This window comes from Acanthaster planci, linkage group LG13 (assembly GCF_054643075.1).
Source record: "Acanthaster planci isolate LZ-2023a linkage group LG13, COTS_SCS, whole genome shotgun sequence".
Taxonomy (NCBI): Eukaryota; Metazoa; Echinodermata; class Asteroidea; order Valvatida; family Acanthasteridae; genus Acanthaster; species Acanthaster planci.
Window position 1 is genome coordinate 7,136,271 of NC_141789.1, and position 19,944 is coordinate 7,156,214.

General features: G+C 40.0%; 2 protein-coding genes across 3 annotated transcripts in view; both read right to left on the reverse strand.

Annotated features, from left to right (window-relative positions):
* The window catches only part of thoc3 (THO complex 3), a 110,106-nt gene extending 97,702 nt beyond the window's left edge, over window positions 1-12,404 (reverse strand). The window contains exons 1-2 of one of the 2 annotated variants that reach the window (XR_015427517.1): window positions 12,096-12,404; window positions 998-1,154 (exon numbers count right to left, since the gene is read on the reverse strand). Coding sequence is in view for 1 of the 2 variants with exons in the window: in XM_022253890.2 (XP_022109582.2) it covers window positions 998-1,154; window positions 12,096-12,275 (337 nt within the window). In the remaining variant the exon portion in view is untranslated. The remainder of the gene's footprint in view (window positions 1-997; window positions 1,155-12,095) is intronic. The other variant, XM_022253890.2, reaches the window with a different exon arrangement.
* Window positions 12,405-14,598: 2,194 nt separating this feature from the next.
* LOC147796959 (KRAB domain-containing protein 2-like) lies at window positions 14,599-19,551 on the reverse strand. Its single transcript, XM_087145221.1, is given in 4 exon segments — window positions 14,599-16,979; window positions 16,982-17,622; window positions 18,038-18,150; window positions 19,094-19,551. Coding segments are annotated over 2 exon segments (687 nt in total). The 5' UTR covers window positions 17,228-17,622; window positions 18,038-18,150; window positions 19,094-19,551; the 3' UTR covers window positions 14,599-16,538.
* Window positions 19,552-19,944: the final 393 nt, after the last annotated feature.

Below are 19,944 nucleotides of genomic sequence, written 5' to 3' on the forward strand. Positions count from 1 at the left end.
GGAATCCTCTGAGCAAGCAAAGTCCGTTAAGAATTCAATTGGTGCAATTTCAAGTCCAGGAAGACCCAAGAGGTCCTGAGAAAACACATGGGCCCCTCGAAAATATCGTCCCGATGGAATCCATGTGTTGATGCGAGACAGCACATACCGACTGTCAATACATGCATGGATGATTTGTGTTGAATATTATGAAAATTGGTTGAGGCCTGATAACATGGAATCTCAGAGTTCAAACCCCCTCGATTTTTCAAACAATTTTTTTCACAACCTTCCAACCATATTATCTAGAAATCATGCAATAAGATTGCGCGACACTGCTAACATGGACCAATATCGCACAAGTCAGCTGATCGCACAACGCACATGCGTAGTAAGCCCCCAGGCAAAACTGTGAAGTCATTGGATTTTATGTGTACAAAGTCAATGGGAGAAATTAAATCTTCTACATTAAATTAAAAAATCTAATTTTGATGCGAAAGTGACATTATACTTCTACATTCATCTATGCTGATGCTCTTTGTTTGTACCACGTTTCATTTTCTAAAGTGATCAAAGTCTAAGCCATTCTGGCTGTTGAAAAACGTGTACAAAATATATGGGGAAAATTAAATACTCAAAATTCAATAAAAAAATCAGGCAATGACGTCATCATGACATCATGCTTCGCAGCACGTCTTTGCTTGAGGAAACTTTGATGAAGATTGACCCTTGCAAATGGACTAAAGTGCTGTGGAGAAAAACTATGTACAAAGGAATGGGAACAAGAAGAAGAGGGAATCACTATAAAAGAATCTTGACAAAAAGAATGCAATTTTTTGCAAAATTGTGAAAAAGCCCAAAGAAACTTTGACGCAAGCAACAGCTGCGCCAGCAGTTAAGCCGAAGCAGCTAATTAACGTCAAGGCCTGAATGTTTACAAAATATACATTTAGATATATACACCTATATGTCCTTTACATACATGTATGTACATGTATGTCCACCACCTTTGAATTACCTTTTGTATTAACTGTTGCTACTGTCTTGTTAGCTCTTGCATCCCATATTCTGATGGTCTTATCTCCAGATGCCGTAACAAATAACTCTGGATGAAATGGGTGCCAGCATAGTTGGTCAACACTGTCTGTGTGACCTCGATATGTTGCTTCTCTTGACTGCAAATAAAATATAGAAAATTTTCACATGAGTTCAGTTTTACACTTGAATACAATGTAAGACAAATTTCAATACATAGCTTGGTTCTAAAACTTCAGTTGCTTTAATAGAGGGGTGATCATTACATGTGAATCGGATGATAATTTATCTTTTGATAAAACGAATGAAAATTGCAAAAATCAAAACAGTGAGTGTTTTTTGTAAAGTTGGTGGTCTGATCTGCTGATTCAGAACTGGACAAAAATTTTTTTTTTTTTCATTTTGAGAACTCTTGGATCCACTGACCAACAATATACTGATATAAATGTAAACATAAAAAATTTTTCCTCCATGGTTCAACCAACAGTTAAGTTCCCAATTTCAATCTTGTGAGCTTTGGTCCTTGGCGGATAGCAATACTTGTCTACATGCGCTCCAAGCTCCATGAGAAGGCATGATGGCAGCCAATAGCTACAATACACTTTATGTCGCTTAGAGATCATGTTTTGTGCGAAAAAAAAATTTACTAGTACCATTATATTTAAAATGTAACTTCAAACCAAAGGAAAGTCTCCCTTAGCCCATATATTACACTTTAGGACTCTTTTCTCAATTTGGAAACTGGAATGTACAAGGTGTTCAAGGTGTGTTGACAGTTTTTGTCATATGTTGATTCCACTCTAAAGGTCATGCTATAGGGGCTAAATAGGCTGATGACATGGGGAGATTCGCATAACAGAGCTGGAAAAACCCTCTCTATCAAAAATGGTGGTTTGCCCTTTTCGAGCATCCTGTATCCCTGCCATAACTATGTCACTATCCTGTCAAGGGGGCTCGGAAAATTTGACTGTTTGCCAACTTGACTCAGAACTTAACTGTTGAGACAACTCAACCAGTGGGACAACTTCACCATCTGTGAATCAAATGCAGAGACAAGTAAGTAATCATTCAGACAAGCTGTCCATTGAGACAATATGACTTGTGTCATTTTGATGCCTTGTGGGGTGCTAGAAGTGGGAGGGTATCCCACAAGATTTCACGTAATAGATAGACCCATTTGGATTTGTTAAAAAGAGATATTTCTAAGGTACACATGTATATGTTGAATGATACCAATTAATCCTTGCACAATCTTTCAATCTTAGGCCTAAGGCTTGGAACAACTTAGCTACCATTTTAAATCTCCATGGGCGTAAATCCCGGGGAGGGTAGATGGGGGATACATACGTATACCCCCATTTTTTTGAAAGCAGGGATAGGCTACTGAATCATACCCCCTGCGCTTTATCATGGTAGGAAAAAATTGAGGCAGATCATGACAGATCGTGACAGACTTCCCAACAACCAAAAGGTATTTAGTAGCAATAAACGGGGAAAACATCTTTTACACGTTAAGTACGCCACTTTTGATGCAAAGTTCGGTCAGAGTGTAATACAGTTGTGCTCAAAATTATTCATACCCTTTGGAAATAACCTACTTTTCTAAATTCTTCATTTGTAAAAGCTATTGTGTTAGTACTTCCACTGTATCTATTGTCTAGTTGTTACACTACACAAACCCACATGTCTTGATATAATCCTCCTTTTTCATGATGTTCTGTATCTTAATGAGGTTCTGGGTGCCACTAGCAGAGAAGGAAACCCAACCACCATGCTTTATGGTTGGGACTGTGTTCTTTGGCTTATATGCTTCCCCTTGCGTCCTTCAGACATAGGCAATATCCATGTGGCCGAACCATTCCATCTTTGTCACATAAGACCACAGGACCGACAACCAAAAGGTAGGATCTTGATTCAGATGTGCTCTAACAAATGCTAGATGAGCCTCTTTATGTTTCTTCTTGAGTAGTGGTGTCCTCCTGGGCCTGTATCCATGGAGACCTCCTTTATGTAATACTCACTGGATGGTTGCCCGTGACACCTTTGTCCCTGCCTTATCAAGGTCATCAATTGGGGCCTTGGTTGTGATCCATGGGTTGTTGTTGTCCTCCCAGCAGATTTTTCTGGCGAGTCTACGAGATACTTTACACTTCCTGCCATGCCCATTGAGGTTTTTCACTATGTTGAACCTCTTATGCTTCCTGATGATACTCTGAACTGTTTCAACAGGGACCTCATAGTGCTTGGAAATTGCCTTGTAACATTTGCCTTCTTTATGGGCATTCAAGATATGCTGGCGTACATGTATGTTCTCACTGAATTCCTTCTTATTGGCCATGGTGACGAGTAACTGAGAATGATCTGAAAACTTTTCTTTTTTTTATACACTTTTGGGGAAATGGCATATTATTAGAATCTTGAACACTTAAGTCATCAAAAGAAGGTATTTATTCTAATGGAACATCTTTAAACAGCTTCATGCCAAAGATTCTTGCAGTCATAAAAAGTGAAAATAAGCAGTAAAAATGAAAGGAGTAAAAATAATTTTGACCAGGAGCAAAAAAGGTGATTCCATTTTCAAGTGTCATATTGCTATGGTGCTGCAGGTGCCTCATGGGAGCTTTCATGGGAACATATCTTGACCACTGTTTCACTGCAAAACCTGGATTCAAAAACACAAAGCATTACGACCTTTGGAAACAGCATTTAAAAATATTCATCCAGCACCGCTAGTGTATCAATTTAGTTAATATATAGAAAAGTATGGGAAGGCACATGACAGGGGTAGCCATGATCTGGTCCCGTTTCCTGTGACTACGGCTTTGAACTTTTATCAAAAGAGGGAGCGGTGAGGAGACGCTACATAAACTGTTAAAATTATTTCTTTCAAAAATTTCAAAATCTTTTTCTGAGTGCGTAAACCTCATAGAATGACTGTTTTGGGGTGAGTCTAGCCCAACGTTCAACCTCCATTGACTTTCAAATTTTGCAGGCACACCGCCAACTCTGTGTGGAGCTCCCATGTGTGGTGTTGCATAATTCCTCTTTTGTTCCAAGAAATGACCCAGCATCAATTACCAGATACTTGGTTATTTTTGATTTTGACCAAACTCCTCAAACCAGTACAAGGAATTTTGTTACTTTTCAAGGGATGAAAATGTAACATCTCCTACAACCAGTATATTCAAGATACTTTGTTTTTTGTAATTTTTTTCAGGGTTGAAAATATGACCAAACTCCTAAAACCAGTACATAGAATTTGTTACTTTTTCAAGGGATGAAAATATAACATGTCCTATAATCAGTCCATTCAAGAACCTTTTTTTTGGTCATTTTTTTCAAGGGATAAAACTATGACAACTCCCAAAACTAGTACCATGTTTTACTTAAAAGTAAAAGTAGTACACCAGATATAATGGGGCATTAAGTCATGAAACACACAAAATAATGTCCATGAAAATGGAAAATAAATGTTCAAGTGTCCCTCAGTGGATGGTATGGTACTTTCCTTGCTTTGGCCGGTGTAAATCTTGAAGTTGCAGCAGTACCCGGCAGCATCCCCAGTGCTCTAACAACACTTACAGTATACATCTTGATGCCAAAGCAGGCCCTCTTTCTTGGGTTGCAGGTGGTGAAGTGTAGATGCCCATAGAATTTCAGTAGGAAACCATCGACGGAAATGTCCTATTGAGGAATGTAGACAGTGGCAAACTTCTCAACAAGATGGTCAACGACTGGGCCCACTTTGAAAAGGTGGTCAGCTCAGTCCCCGCATGGCACTCTTGTCATTGAGGTGCAGGGACTACAGGATGGCAAGGAAGCAGTCTCAGGGCATGGTGGATGGGAATAAGTTCATCTTCAGCAGTGCATCGGTTGACCAGTAGCTGTGAAGGATTGGGTGTTTTGCGATGCCCATCATAATGCAAAGGCCCAGAAAAGCCTTCAGTTCTCTGGTGTTTACATCAGTCCACGGTCGCACGTGTGACGATGTCATAGTAGGCCTCTGCACGGCATACTGGTTGGTCTCCTGGACTATGTATCTTCTTGTACAGGATATTATCAAACAAACAAAAAAACAGCTCAAAGGCCGCACTGCATGTTGAGCTGTGATGCAGGCGGGGATCGACGGCACCACCATTATTGGTGAAGCCGTACTTCAGCAGCGTGCTGTCTTCATCTGTCCACCGGAACAGTGCAGCACTGCTGCTGGTCAATACAGCGGTCTGCATTGGGGACTGTCTCTTGTACTTGGCATATACCGCCAAGGGTACATCACTGTCTATCTCTGTACTCGAGTGTACTTGGGCAGGTGTCAGCGGTAAGGAACAAGACAAAGAACCCTCATCTGAACTGAAAAAAAATCACTTTCATCACTGGAAGAACAGGATTCTTCGGATATAACTTCAGCAAGGTTGTCAGCACTCTGAAACAGTGCTTACGCTAAAACTCGAGACTTGAGTGCCACTGTGTGGCAATTTTATTTTCAAGCAACATCGGGCCGAGCAATGTCAGTCAACGTCACTCAACGTCTGCAGTGATTATCCACTGCAAGGGCTGGCAGCACAAACAATAGTGCTCTTCACAAACAAATGGATTACCTCCGCTAATGGCTAGTGCTCTGCACTGAAAGCATAGATGATTGATTAGCAACTCCCAGCAGCTCGGTCATTTATTGCAGGATTTTACAAGTTTGGTCACCCCAACTTTGAAATAAAGGCCCAGTTCTCTGGCCCCAGGAACCCATTATCACCTATGAGCAATTTAATTACCTCGGCTGATGGCCTAAACTTTTAACTGACAACAACCAAATTTTTTTAACACCCAGCAACTTTTTTTAAAATTAAAGTTCCGATTTCGGGTACCCCGGCCAGGGATATAAGGCCTATGTGTCCGGTACCAGGGACCCCCGCCGCAAAGAGGTTAAGTCAGCATTTGAAGTCAAGGTTATATATCCTACTGAATTTTTATATTGAAAGAATCTGATTGAACTGAAACCTAGTGTCACTACATTTTAAACACTTGAAAAACTACAGAAAATTCCTACAGAAAACTGTGACTTTTCAGTCAAGCTTGTTAAACTGAAATTGCTGAGGAAAGTACCGTGAACCTTTGAAGAAATTTAGGAATTCGATTCCAGACTCCAAATCTTTGTAAATAGCTTAATTTTGTGCATATCATTGATAACTGAATAATTTACTTGTTTCTGTCATCAGTTCTCTCTGTCTGAAGCTTTTAAGTTCATTAAACCGGGGTCATAATTAAAAAAAAAAGGAACTTGCAGGTAGCAGTGACAAACAAACTGATATTTATCAACACCATTAAACCCTACTAAATTCTACACTACTCAAATATCAACTGGACTTTCGGTTAGGCTATGAATTGCTGTGACAGAGTAAAATTACAGTGAGCCAGATTTTTAAGTTCATGAATTTGGCTTAAATAAAAAACCTTTGCAAGCTAATGACCATCAGGATGGCCTTTAGTTCAATGCTGGTTTCATGTCTATGTGTTCACATTCTTGTGAAAATCGCGGTTGCAAGAATATCATGATTTTTTTACATGAAGAGAGCAAATAAACAAATTTTCACTGCTCAAAAAAGGCCACATATTTGATTACATAAGAACACTAACAAACTAATCCATCAGATGTCTTGTTTCCATCACAAAAGCTCACTGGCATTCCGGTGTACGACCCTGAACAATAAGTAAAACTAAATTGAGGAAGGAAACATACATAAAACATGGAGTGGTGACTCAGAGTAGTAACTCAGAGTTGTCAGAGTAGGCCTACAACAGTGACTTTGATCATGTAAAATACAAATTAGCACCTTCAGATTTATAAATATTATTTAAGGATAATTAGGCATACAGTGTACATTTGGTGGATATTTTGTTGGCTACCAGTGCAAATCAAATGGAGTTGAATTCATTTTAAGTTTTACGTCAGTGTTTGCACCAGACGACTTGATTTCAAAACTTCTCTCAACAACAAGGAGAATTCAGTATATTTTTCAACTGATGTATTTCAAAGCACCTAAAGAATAATTAAAAAATATAAGCCATACAAAAAAGAGCACAAGATTGGCGGGAAATGAGAAAAGTTTGGCTCTCTTTATTCTCTTACTGTTTATAATCACTCTCACTATCCCAGCATATCTGCTAGGTCTTACACCTGTCAACCACCGAAAAAAAAGTTTGGCTATGAACAGTATGTTCATTGCGAACATCTTTTTTTACTTTTTTTTATGACGTTCGAGAATTTTGACAAAAATGCATGCATAATGCAAGTTTGAGAATGCCGAAAATGCTATTAAATGTAGTGCTTGAAAATTCCATGCACCATGTTCATTTTGTCAGTTACTTTGGAAATAAAATTAAATTAAAATTAACAACTCTGCGCATTAGATTTTCATCATGAATCGCATTTTAAGTCTTGAACTTCAGTTTTTTGCACACGTCATTCGGTATGACAGATTGTCTTTTGAGAAACCTTGGTACTAAGAATAAGGGCTCATGAATATCGAATGAAAAAGCCCACTATGTGGGTTAATGTCGGAGGTCTTAACTCGAGTTTTTCAGCTGTATTGCAAGCAATCAGCGACTATCCCCCACGCTACACAGTTGATAAACCCGTCATGTCACATATATTTCTGTTATGCCAGTGTAGTTTGTAACATATCCGCAAATCGATATGTCAGTACTCCGCCAACAGATGGTGCTCTTTACCACACATTGCACTTCACGCTTCTTGAACCAAGACGAGGCATCTCAACCATCATGTCTGAATAAACCAAACCGGATTCAAGTTCGAAATAGTTCTCCTCTGTCCATCCATTTATTCTCTAAATACGGTTCCGCACACTTTACATGTACATGGTGGCAGCAGCAGTAAAACGAAGTCAAGCGACAGTAAACTGGAAGTTGTTTGCCACATAGTTTTGTATAAAACCACTATAAATCATTGAAATGATCAGGAGAGTGAGCGGTCAACTCTCACCATGACGGAACCCGCCGAAAACCAGACAGTCATGAACACAAAACGGGACACAAAAGACTGGAAAAACAAGAGAGTCAGTGTACCCTACATTCACAGACATTGCCTCATTGCCCTGTGCATAGCCTAGGACAACAGTGGTGCGAAATAACAGAGAAAACTCATAGATTTGTGACCGCACACAACCGTGGAAATTTCTAGATATTTCAACGTTAACACATGGTCACTATTTTGTATATGGAAACGCGCACGGGAGGACCACGCGCTACGCCACATTGCATGAAACTAGTCTCCTACTTCAGCTGTTTTGTGAATTGACACAGCGCGTAAGTTGCAATCATCTGAGCCTGCACAAACAAATCAAGATGACTGAGTCCTACGTCCCACGCATGGACTGGTCTCATGCAGACCAAGCTAATGCCATTAAGCTGTTCAAGCAGCAGTGTGACATGTACTTCACCATCAAGAACATTAAGCCAGACCGCCAGGTGGACCACATACTGTTATTCATGGGCTCACAGGGTCTATGCATGTACAACTCGTTGGGACAGCCACAAGCTGAGGCAAAAGACCCAGCCAAGATTTGGGAGAAATTCCTGACCCAAATCAAGCCCAAACAAAACTTTGTGTGGCCAGGCTCTCACTACAAACACTTAACGCAGGAGTCGGAGAACATGACATCATCTCACAACTGAAGCTGCAGGTCTACAAATGCAACTTCAAAGACGATGATGAAATGAGAAGTCCCATCGTTGACCAACTTATTGCTGGCACACGATATCCAGAGATACAGAAGAAGCTGCTGGGCAAGCCAAAGACTTTGACCCTCGATAAAGCAATTGACCAAGGCCGCACACATGAAGCCGCTTTTATGCAAATGAAAGAACTGGCTCATGTACAGAACACAGACACCCTAGCTGTACATGAGTTGCGCAGTATGGAGCATCAAAAGTGGACAACCCCATTTTCTTTATTTTCTGCTAGTAGATTTTCGGGATTTTGGATTTTGCATAAAGCATTTTCAAAAACGCAATTTTCCGCTAGCAAAAATCTGGATTTTACTTTAACAAGTCACGTGGCACTTCAAAAGTGGACAACTAAAAAGTTCAAATTTCCACTAGCAAATTTTATTTGATGCTCCAAAAGAGGACAACCCCATTTTCTCATTTTCTGCCCGTAGATTTTCGTTTTTTTGAAGTTGCATGACCCCTTTTCATAAAACCAAGTTTTTTGCTTTGACGACGGCGGTCGATTGCTTGGGTGGTCCAAAAGTGGACAAGTTGAAAACTGAAACGACGGCAGTGCTCCCTATGCTCAGAATGGAATGGTCTTAGGAACATGGGCAGCCTACATTAATAGTAGCGGGTCAGGGGTCTGACGGATGGCGTCACAGTTCGGAAAAAAATGTTGATGTTTCCTATTGAGAAACTTGCAAATACGAAAGGGGCTGTCCAAAGCCTGATAGTCCTTTATGGTATACTGCAAACTTCCGACTTCCCAGCGCACCATGTAATTAGAATGACGGTGGCGGCTTGCTGTCAGGAATTTCCATTTTAATTAAATGAGCACATGGCAATATATGTGTCCCCTAAACCATACTAGCTGTAATAAACCACTGCATTGTATCTAAGTCCTGTAGTATAATTGAATTTGTTGTGGAACGAAAAAAGGTTGGAATTGAAAAAGTCATGTTAAGACAAGAAGCTGAGTGCTGTTTAATCAAAGTGAATCAAGAGTTTCAAAAAGAGGAAATAGAGTAAGTAAAAATGGTAAACATTAAAATGCAACTTGAACTTGCTGAATTAATTTTGACACCCCACAAATTCCAAAACATGTATTCAGCCAATAATTCCAATCATAAAAAGGATAGCCACAACAAAAATAAATCTTTCAGCTAGTGAACCAGTCGGTCACTGATAGGACATCAAAGATTTAATTTAATGTTTATCGTTCACATCTTTGTTCAAGTCATCAAATAAAAGTCGGCAGTTATAGTGGAGGCCTGGGTCATTACTATTAAGACAAATGATTCAAAGTGACAATGTGAAGAGATATTAATAAAATGAAAACACAAACTTGCAAGTGATGGCCCAGAGCAGTCATATTATGCATGTACTGCGAAATACATGGATGATGGACTGTATCTTAAGTAGGCCTGTGCCGGGTACCCGGGTACCCGCCCATCGATTTCAAAACCCGGTTCAATTTTTCCGGGCCGGGTACCCGTACAAAAGTAAATAAATTAGGAACAAACATTCATGCATAAAATGTCTGTGAAATTTCTTACTGAAGGACAGACTTCATGAAAAACCACCGTGCCGATGAAAACCCGGTCCCGCGGTCATACATGACACTTGAATTCGGAGATCGACAGCTAATTTTGTTACCCACTCCGCCCATTGTACCGCAAGTCGTAGTTCCGGAATTTCCTAGCTCACAAGAGCGAAAAAACCACTAAAATTCATGGGCGATAGGTCACTCGCTACGTGTGATTTTAAATATTTCTTTAAATTGAATAGTCACATAACCCTTTGGAATTTTCATACAATTGCCTTCAAACCCCACTAATCAGAACACTAGACTAGCTTAATTCTCCGAGAGATGGAACACCCCATTCAATAACAACGACTGGGCAGCACCTGTATCCCTAAGTATCTTAACTTGATACCAATCACAGCCATTTTCTAGTGAGACGCGACAATCAGACATAAATGCCTCATAACCATTGGTTGCTTCATTGGTCACATTCTGATTACATTCTCGAGTGGGTTTACCCATGGAATTTTCCTCAAGCTTCTCATCAACAGAAGGGAGCGTTTTGCCCTGGAGTACCCTTGTGATTTGCTGGCAATGAATGCAATAGGCTTTTCAAGCTGATCCCTTCGTTTGAAACAATTCTCAAATGTGTGTCAATTTTGCCACAAAAACTGCAAACTGTCCCCAGCGTCCACTGGCTTAATGGTTGGGCGGCATAGGTTCTACCGCACCCCAGAAAACCAGAGTTCAGAATCCAACAAACAACGATATTCCAACGGTTTTAAATCCGGCAGGAGATTCCAGAGCGCATTCTCCAGTACCCAGGAATGGGGTTAAACTTCGGCGCAAATTCCATTGCAAAATCGAAAGTTCGTTGGACCAAAAATACTAGAGGTCAACATAACTTGTAAACATGCATATTCATTAACAAATTCTTAACATTGATAGTTATATCCCACACAGTCAACACTTACAAAATGCATTGAAAACATAAAACAGACGTATCGAACTGTAATGTTTACGATTAGGAATAATTTCTATTTAATCAAGTTTACATTTTTACATTTCATGCAAAAAAATGTCTCTGAGCAGTGCCGCCATTCGCCGCCATCTTGCCTTCTCAAGGCGTTTGGACCGCACCATGGTTTACTGTATAAAGGTGACCCCCTGTAACGTTCTGGTATGGTCCGTCTGACCGAGAGGCTCCGCAGCTCCGTCTTTCGTGGCTGTGCAGAGGATGTTATTTTCGTTGAATAAAAACGACTTTTTCCCCCCAAATGTTGCCCACTGTTGTTAGCCAAATTGTATTTTAGGCATTATATTTTTATGTTATTGCATTTCTGTCGACTCAGAACGTGATTTGGGTGTGTTGATGGTGTGTTGATGTTACTATTATGTGTTGTCACGTGTTGATGTTGTGTTGACATTACTTAGTACGACCGGTATTTCGGCCTATGCCAAAATGGCACGAACGACAACAGCCGTTGGGTCCAAGTGCACATGAGCGCGCTGCTACAGTGTGAACAATGTCTGTGAAGCAAGTGCCATCTCGCAGATGGTTCCCGGCAATCTTCAGTGCAAAACACACGCATGTGCACTCTGACATAATCACTGTTGCTTGTCGTTCTTGCCATTTTGGACATGTATAAATAAAGAGGAGCCCAGTGATTGTTCAGTGTAATCCCCAGTGCACTGTGGCCAACTGCCATTTCAACTAGTACATCATGTCCGGTAGCTGTGATTGATCAAAACTGTACTTGGACCCCACTTATATCGTTCGACCATGTCCAAATGTTTAAAAAAGCAATTTTGTAGGCCTACGAATACCAACCATTCGATCTCTTTCTAGAAGGAACACGCTCACAGTTTTGTCGAAAGACCCTGATGCAAGAAGACGACCATCGCAGCTCCAGCCAACTGAATGTACTTTGGCAGTATGATTTCCACTGAATTCCTTCGTCCGGTTGTGGTGCAGAAAATATTTTTGAATTTCATCCAAATATGACGCCATTTCGGAGTAACTGCAGTATGCCTACGATAATACGAATGAATACGATGGCATTCAATGCACGGGGGATGCTAAGGCTGCATCCGAATCTGTTGTCCACAGCTAGGTCTGGGTCTTCACTCCATTGGACATGCGTGGAGACGCGTAGAAAATAGACCTAGCCGTAGCTCTGGAAGCCCTTTCAGACACGGCCTAAGGTCTATGGCAGCCATTGTGGCAAAAAAAGACAACATAAAAAATAAAACAAAATTATATAACAAACTATAATAACTATTTTTCAAATAAAACAAAAAAGAAAGAACTAAAATTAAGAACAATGAATAAACATTCAAAAAATTGCAATTGAAAAAACGAAAAACCAAATGAAATTATTCAAAAGTAAGTTAATAAAACGAAAAAAGAACTAAAATAGAAAACTAAGAATTGAAAACAGACAAAAATCAAAATCAAACAGAAGATATAAAAACTGAAATATCTAAATATAAATGTAAAAATAAAAGTAGAAAAAGAAGTAAAAAAAGACAAAGAAGAAACTGTTTATAAAAAAAAAACAAAGGAGAAATCTACAACAAAAGTGACAAAACAAACTGCTATTATTGTTGAAAAGAAGTAAAAAAGAAATCTCAAACAAAAAAATTGCAAGTGGCAACACAAAATTGTAACTTGCAAAACAAAATTGTAACTCGCAAAACAGAAATGTATCTCACAAAACGAATTGTAGTTTCGTAAACGAACTGACCAACTCTTAACGTTGGGGGCGTGAAAAGCTCTGCATGCAGCGCGCGTTTGTTTCCTGAACTTCGCTCGTCAAACGCGCAGCACCGACTGTGGAATATTTCCGTCGTTAAAGTTCTGTGAAGTCTTTCCATTTCCTTAATAATGTAACGTCTCTCTTGGGGTAGAGAGTTGTTATCATAAATAATAAGAGCCATTGGACTGACTTATACACACACTACTGTTTTATTCCGAAGAATTATTCACATTTTCTCCATATTTACAATGAGCAACTGCTACTAGTAAGGCTGGATATTAATCAAGTACTGCTCGTCCACACCCTGAGCCACTTATTCGGGAATGATGGAAAGGTTGTTCATATCGGAGCTATACGCTCACGAACGGTCAGGGAGTTTTTTCTGCAAAGCTGCCCGCTCGGGAATGATCGATGCTGACCGTTGGAGCTGGTCGCTTTACATAGACTTTTGGGGCCGCGTCTTAGCCAATGGGAGCACTGGATTGGGGTGGTTATGAATAATTCATACTGTAGAAAGTCTATGGAAGAAAAGTCTATGGGGATTTTGTACACACTTGGTCCTCGCTGACTTAAGTTTCTGAAAAGCGATAAGGTCCGAGAAGTTTGGGAGCGGGAGGGTGAAAGGCTGTTTGTGGGTGAGCTACGGGGGACTTAGTCAACGAGGGAAAGGAAAGGGTGAGCCTTTCTTGGTACATTGGGTTGTATACAACACTTAGTCTCTGGATGGCTAAGAAATCTACACGGAATTCTTACGGGGTAAAGCTGATGGTAAGCGGAGGTAATTGACCTCGCTGTGCTGTAATCGGACACAGGCTTTCGGTGTGTGGTTTGGCAGGACACATTCGGTATGAGTTAGGGGTCTGTGTTGGTCGAATGTACGGGTTATATGTGTGATTGAAAGTAGGATCGACTCTGAGGAAAATTTGGGGGGAATGATTAAGTTGGAAGTGTGCTTCGGAGTTGCAGTTCAAGGGCATGTGGTGCAAGTTCAAGGGCATAATGGTGCGGAACACACGCGCGACCCCGTTGTTCTATGCAGCATATAGAGCAACGGGGTCGCGCGTGTGTTCCGCACCATTATGTCCGCATGGTCGTAAACTTTTTCAGGCCCATTATGTCCGCCCCATTGTTTCCGCAGGGCCAATTCTGTCTGTAAATGCAAATCAGTGTCCTGTACTGACATGTAACATACCGGCTCTGCTCTATGAATGATTAATTTTCTGTCTGAATTTTAAGGGTTTCAGGGGATGAAAGTGACGGGCCATGCAGTCACACAAGTGAAACTATAATCGTTTTTGCAAACTTCGTCAGTCTTTCGTATGCATTTGTTTGGAGTTAAAAAAAAAAGAAGCAGACAGGTTTTGCATTGTGCACGCTGAGAGGGATCATCATTTAAAAAAAATTAATAAAACCCTTGAAATAGCACCTTAGGGTTTTAAAGAACTGGTGGAAATGTTTTGGCAATTTTAACCCATATTTTTGATTTTTTTTTTAAGTTTAAATGCAATTTGCACATCCATAAGGAAATCTGTGATTGAACTGAAGGCACTGAATCTCAATGTTGCAAATGCTCGGTCAATTTTAAATGTTTTTATTGCGCATCTGATGCAACTCAAATGGGATGTCACACAGTCTTCATACATCAAAGAAGAGTGCAGAGATACACAAAACGTGCTTAGAAGTAAACCTCATTTCATGGATCCTTTAATTAAAACGGAGACCCTTAGCTGACTAATAACGCTGAGGTGAACCAACCAATTTATGTTCAAACATTTTAAGAGTAATATATTGGGACTAAGAACAGTAATAAATCAAAGCTAATAGCAACGGAAAGCTGAGAGGTGAAAATAATATTTGTGAGTGCGCTTTACTTTTACTACGGTTAACAACTAAATGAAAAAAAAATTAATAAGGAATATTTGTAGTTTTACCTATAGCCATCCCCTCGGAATCACAACCAAGCCCAGGTAAAATTCCTTTCCTTGCCGTCGCTTGGGATTATTAATATGAAATTATAACGAATGCTGTATTAATTGATACTTTCAACGTTAATGATTCCACACTTATTACATGGCAAAGCGGTGGTGCAAATAACATTTTGAGTGCAAAGAACAGTTCTGTGACTACAATTATAAAGAGAATGTAAATGAAAACAGAAAATTTAAGAAAGTCTGTTGTATTCCTCAGGGTGCTTACCAAAATGTTACATACCCAGGGTTGATTATTTCTCCCACCCCCCTTTTGGATTAAAATCCTGTATCTTGAACCATCCATGACCGGTTGCAAAAAGTACAACTTTGCCATAAAGCAAACCCTTGAAATTTCCAAAGACGCGACGCAACTCAATTGCAAGTCCACTGTTTTTCCCTGTGTATCTATACAACTTCGCTAGTGACCATTCATATAGCTGCCCAACAGAAACCTCCCAAGCGTTTTCCTCTGTATGTGCTACAATATCTGAGGAAACGTGTACTCTCGGTAGAACTGTTTGAGACACAAGAGCATTGAATCTTACACTCATTGGGAAAAGAATCTTAAAAAGGCCAATGTAAGCTGATGACAATGAAATGATGTTCTTTAGGATAAGTTCCAACACTTCGTTTGGTAAATCACATAGAAACACTCGTTTGCTTGATTCATTACATGGAACAGGCTCGTGATATACGCTGTACCTCGTAAGATCTGGTGGACCTGCAAAAGAGCTGTCAACATGGTTTGAACCAGCATCTTCACCTGGCATTTCTGTATGTTCCCTGACCCTGGTCATAGGCTCTAGCCTAATGTAGTGGAACTCGTACTTATGTCCAAAATACACCATTCCAACGTACTCTTGATGCTCAGGTTCAATGAACGTCAGCCCACGATGTTGGCTGGAAATAACGCCTATTCTGACGCTATATGTAGTGGCAGCAGCATGTAAGGAAATATGATCTCTCCATTCATTTTCTGACATTCTCTGCAAATATTCTTCCTAAGATAGATTAGGCACGATTTCAGACAGGTGGTCATCTCTATGGCATAGGGTTCAGGCGGAGCCACGAGACAACATCAGACCTAACAGTTTGTTGGTCAAGCTGACTTCCCAAGAGAAGACTTAAATTTTGAGCCAGCGAATGAAACATGTAACTTCCATCCTATGGAATGTTTCCTTCGGGAAGCAATTCATATTCTAGTGCGTGTGTAACCAAGTCGTCCCGAGCGGAATAAAAAATTGCATTCCGGCTAATATTGTTTAAGAAGTCAAAGACAGCGTGGCTGCACTTTGTGTATTCTGGGATACTGAACATTTGGGGGTTATGTTCCCTTAATCTGCACTTCAATCCAGAATGTCTGCAACACTTGTGAGACATGAGGTTCGAACACAAAGGTACAGCTGAACGCTCACCGTTATCATCGTTGCACTGGCAAAACAGGATAATTTTCTTCAAAAGATGGGTATGTAATTTCTGTCTTTCTGTTTCCTTGTCTTTTGTCGTCGCAGCAATATCGGAAACCCAAAACCATTTTGCAAACAATTATTGACCGCCCTCCTTGAACTTCACTTTATACGTATGTTTTTTATGATTTGTTTTTACTATCTGACCTTCATGTATTACTTTATTTGAAACTTTGCCTTTCCCGGTCATCCTTATCAAGACTTCGTCAGCAATAAGGTACAAACTAGGAGGATTTTTAACCATTGATCTTTTTACCATATTCTGTGCATTCTTCCTAGAGACGCGACGAGCTTTCTCTCTCATACGTTGAACTTCGCGCTGCCTGGACCTAACAACACCAGAATGACGGCAATCACTTGCTGCAGCAAGGATATTTGTATTAACCTTTCTTCCATGATAGACTTCAAATGGTGTTGCCCCAATAGCTTCGTGGAACTCTGTGTTTCGCAGAAAAGCATATTTTTTTACACTTCGGGCCCAGTGACTTTTCTTCGTTTTGACAAAGTCAAAAAGAATTTTTTCTTCCACGTGCGATGTGATGACTCCATTTTCCCTTGGCTTTGTGGGTGATATGGTCGTCCTTTTACTCGAATCATTCCCCTTTTTGTGCACAAATCATTGACGTTGCCCAAGAACTCTTTGCTGTTGTCACTTTGTAAAACCTTGGGCTGGCCTTCTGACAAGTAAAGCTCATCTAGTATTTCCGCAATCCTTTTACTGTTTTTTTTATGGTAACGGGAAGAGCTACACATACCTACTAAAGACATCCATAACACTTAGAATGTACTTAAAGGTTTCCATCTGACTCGAATTTGTCATCTTCGCCATACTCACTAAGTCAACTTGATGAATCTTCTGTACATCACTTGCCATGACAGGTGTTAATGGGGCTTTGTTGAAACTGCTCACCCAGTCGTTTTGCAACCTTCCTGATACTTCATCCTTTACTGGTAGTGTATCCTTTCTTGATAACCCGATGGACTTCTCCCTCCTTTAGAAGCATGGATGTTGTTAATGAATATACGTTGTTCCATTACTCCCCTGACTGTGTTGTCGCGTAGGTGTACATTGAAAGCGAGACGCCATCTTCTTAACTGCCTCCATGCGGCCTGTCCATTTGAGTCATCTAATCGTTCGGTTACTCGAATGCCATTAAGGGTATCTGGGGAAAAGTTTGACATTAAACTCAATGAAACAGTGTTGTTGCGAGTGTCTCATTTAACATTACGAAGCCATAGCCTCCAATTTGCACTTTTCGACAGACTTCCTTAACACAATGTGGAATCTTATTCAGCCCAACCTTTGGCAAAAATCTTTGGAATGGTGTTTTTTATTTCTATGCTTGTTGTTAGGGGGGTGCGTATTGTAATATTAATGAAATATTTGTCACGTATTAAGATGAGAGGACCAAGGTGTGAAGTAAGACATAGTCTAATTTGTTCTTGATCTAAGTAATTTGATAAAATGGTGTGGTTTTCTCATGATATGCAATTTAAATTGGGAATCGGCATTGTTACAATTTGCAATTCCCCAAACTGGTAATGTTTTTTTTTTCGAAAAAGATAGATATAAATTACCCGTGAGGGCTTGATGTCGTTCTTCGCTGACGCTACGTATTTTGTTCCCCATTCCTGCACTTGGGTGCCACAACAATGCCAGAAGAATCATCAAGGTCACGATGGTTTTAGCTCTGCACCAGTAAAAATATGGCAATATTCTCAAATTAAAAGAAAAGAATATGATGCCAACACATTTTAAACAATTATTTAATGACGAGCAGGGGCTTACTTCATACATGGCAATCTATTGCAATTGTCTTTTTGCAAATGTTACATGAACTTGCAGGAAGTGATACACATTATCGTTCACCTTTCAGAGAATGCGAAATTTTCGTTTTGATGTCAACTAAATGATTTTTGTATAGCAAGTATCACGTTATAACGAGAACGTTTGACTTCCCGGACAAAAGTACTAAATGTTATTACACTTCAATCACTCTCTAATTTCCAAAGAAAGAACATTTCATTTCTCCTCTAGTGAAAATTTATTCCTGAACGGTGAAACTCAAGGGACAAGACGAATTCAGGTGAAACTTTATTACGCCAACATATCAGGAATCCTGTCAAACTTGAAGGATCCCCTTTTCCGAACTGTTTTAGTTTTAACGGGCAGTGAATTTCTCAGTCGATATTGTTTAGTTTCTTATTTAACTCTTCGGAAAAATAACACCAACGCAGACATGAATACTTATTAAGTTGGCTCTGTGTGCACAAGCCTTTACTTATATTTAACTGGGATATAGGCCTCGCCACATTATTAGTGAAATTAGTCATATGAAAGTAACATTTCATGCAAACTATTTAATGCAAACTTCATGCAAGCGAAAGAGTACATGGAACGATTGTTAATACAGACCTGTTCATTTCTGTTGAGTTGCTAAAGTTAAATGTTGTGTGATGTGGATCAAACACTTCGTAAAAATATCAAAAAATGATGTGAAACAAACACCAAAAGCGTATACAAACTGAATCTAAACAAATACGAATATACAGCCCAAGGATGAAGTGATGAAACGGCGTACACTGTAGGTTATAGTGACAACTTGCAAACTGAAGGATGAGAGAGTAGCTAACCTTGCGGGCATAGTGTAGAAGCTCTGTAAAAGAGAATTGGGGGAAAGCACTTAAATAACAGCAACGTTGCATTAACGCCCCGTCCACCAATCCTCACAGAGAATCCACATTTTGTTTTTCGTCAATATCAACCCTCCCCCACTAATCCAGCAGCCAGCCTCGCCAGATATATCTTGCATTCTCCGTTCATGAAAAAGCCGTGGTTTTGTTTTCGTAAGAAAGACAGTGTTGATTGATAAAAGCATCTACTGCAGTGGGTGGCAAGGCCTGTACAAAGAGGTATCAATTTTGCGCAGGCTAGAATATTGTGGTGGGACAACTGACAACTTTTTGTGGCGGACCAGCAGACTGGCCTGATCGGAGATAGAATTGACCTGGCCTAACCCCACAAGTATATTTATTTAATTAACCTTACGCAAGAATGAGCGGCTAGCGGTGGTAAACCTCCACCAAACGAATAGCCCCTACGGCATAGTCCACCGTTCTTAACTGATATCCCCCCTTGCATTTGGATATCCAAACGCAAGGGGGATATCAGTTAAGAACGGTGGACTATGCCTTAGGGGCTGTTCGTTTGGTGGAGGTTTACCACCGCTCTGTGATTAGGTAATTGATCCCAATGCCAATAAAGACTACAATAAACGTCAATAAGTGATACAGGACTGAACTAAATCTCACGGTGACCAGTGATTTCCAAGGCAATTATATGATTGGTTTATTCAATGTCAGTGCTCAGTTATCCTTTATATACAACAGCAATTAACTTTACACAAAATTATCCTCACGGGGAGGTAGTCCTACGTGGTCAACTGCAACACGAACGTGATTAATCAGCCTTATCCTTAACCTAC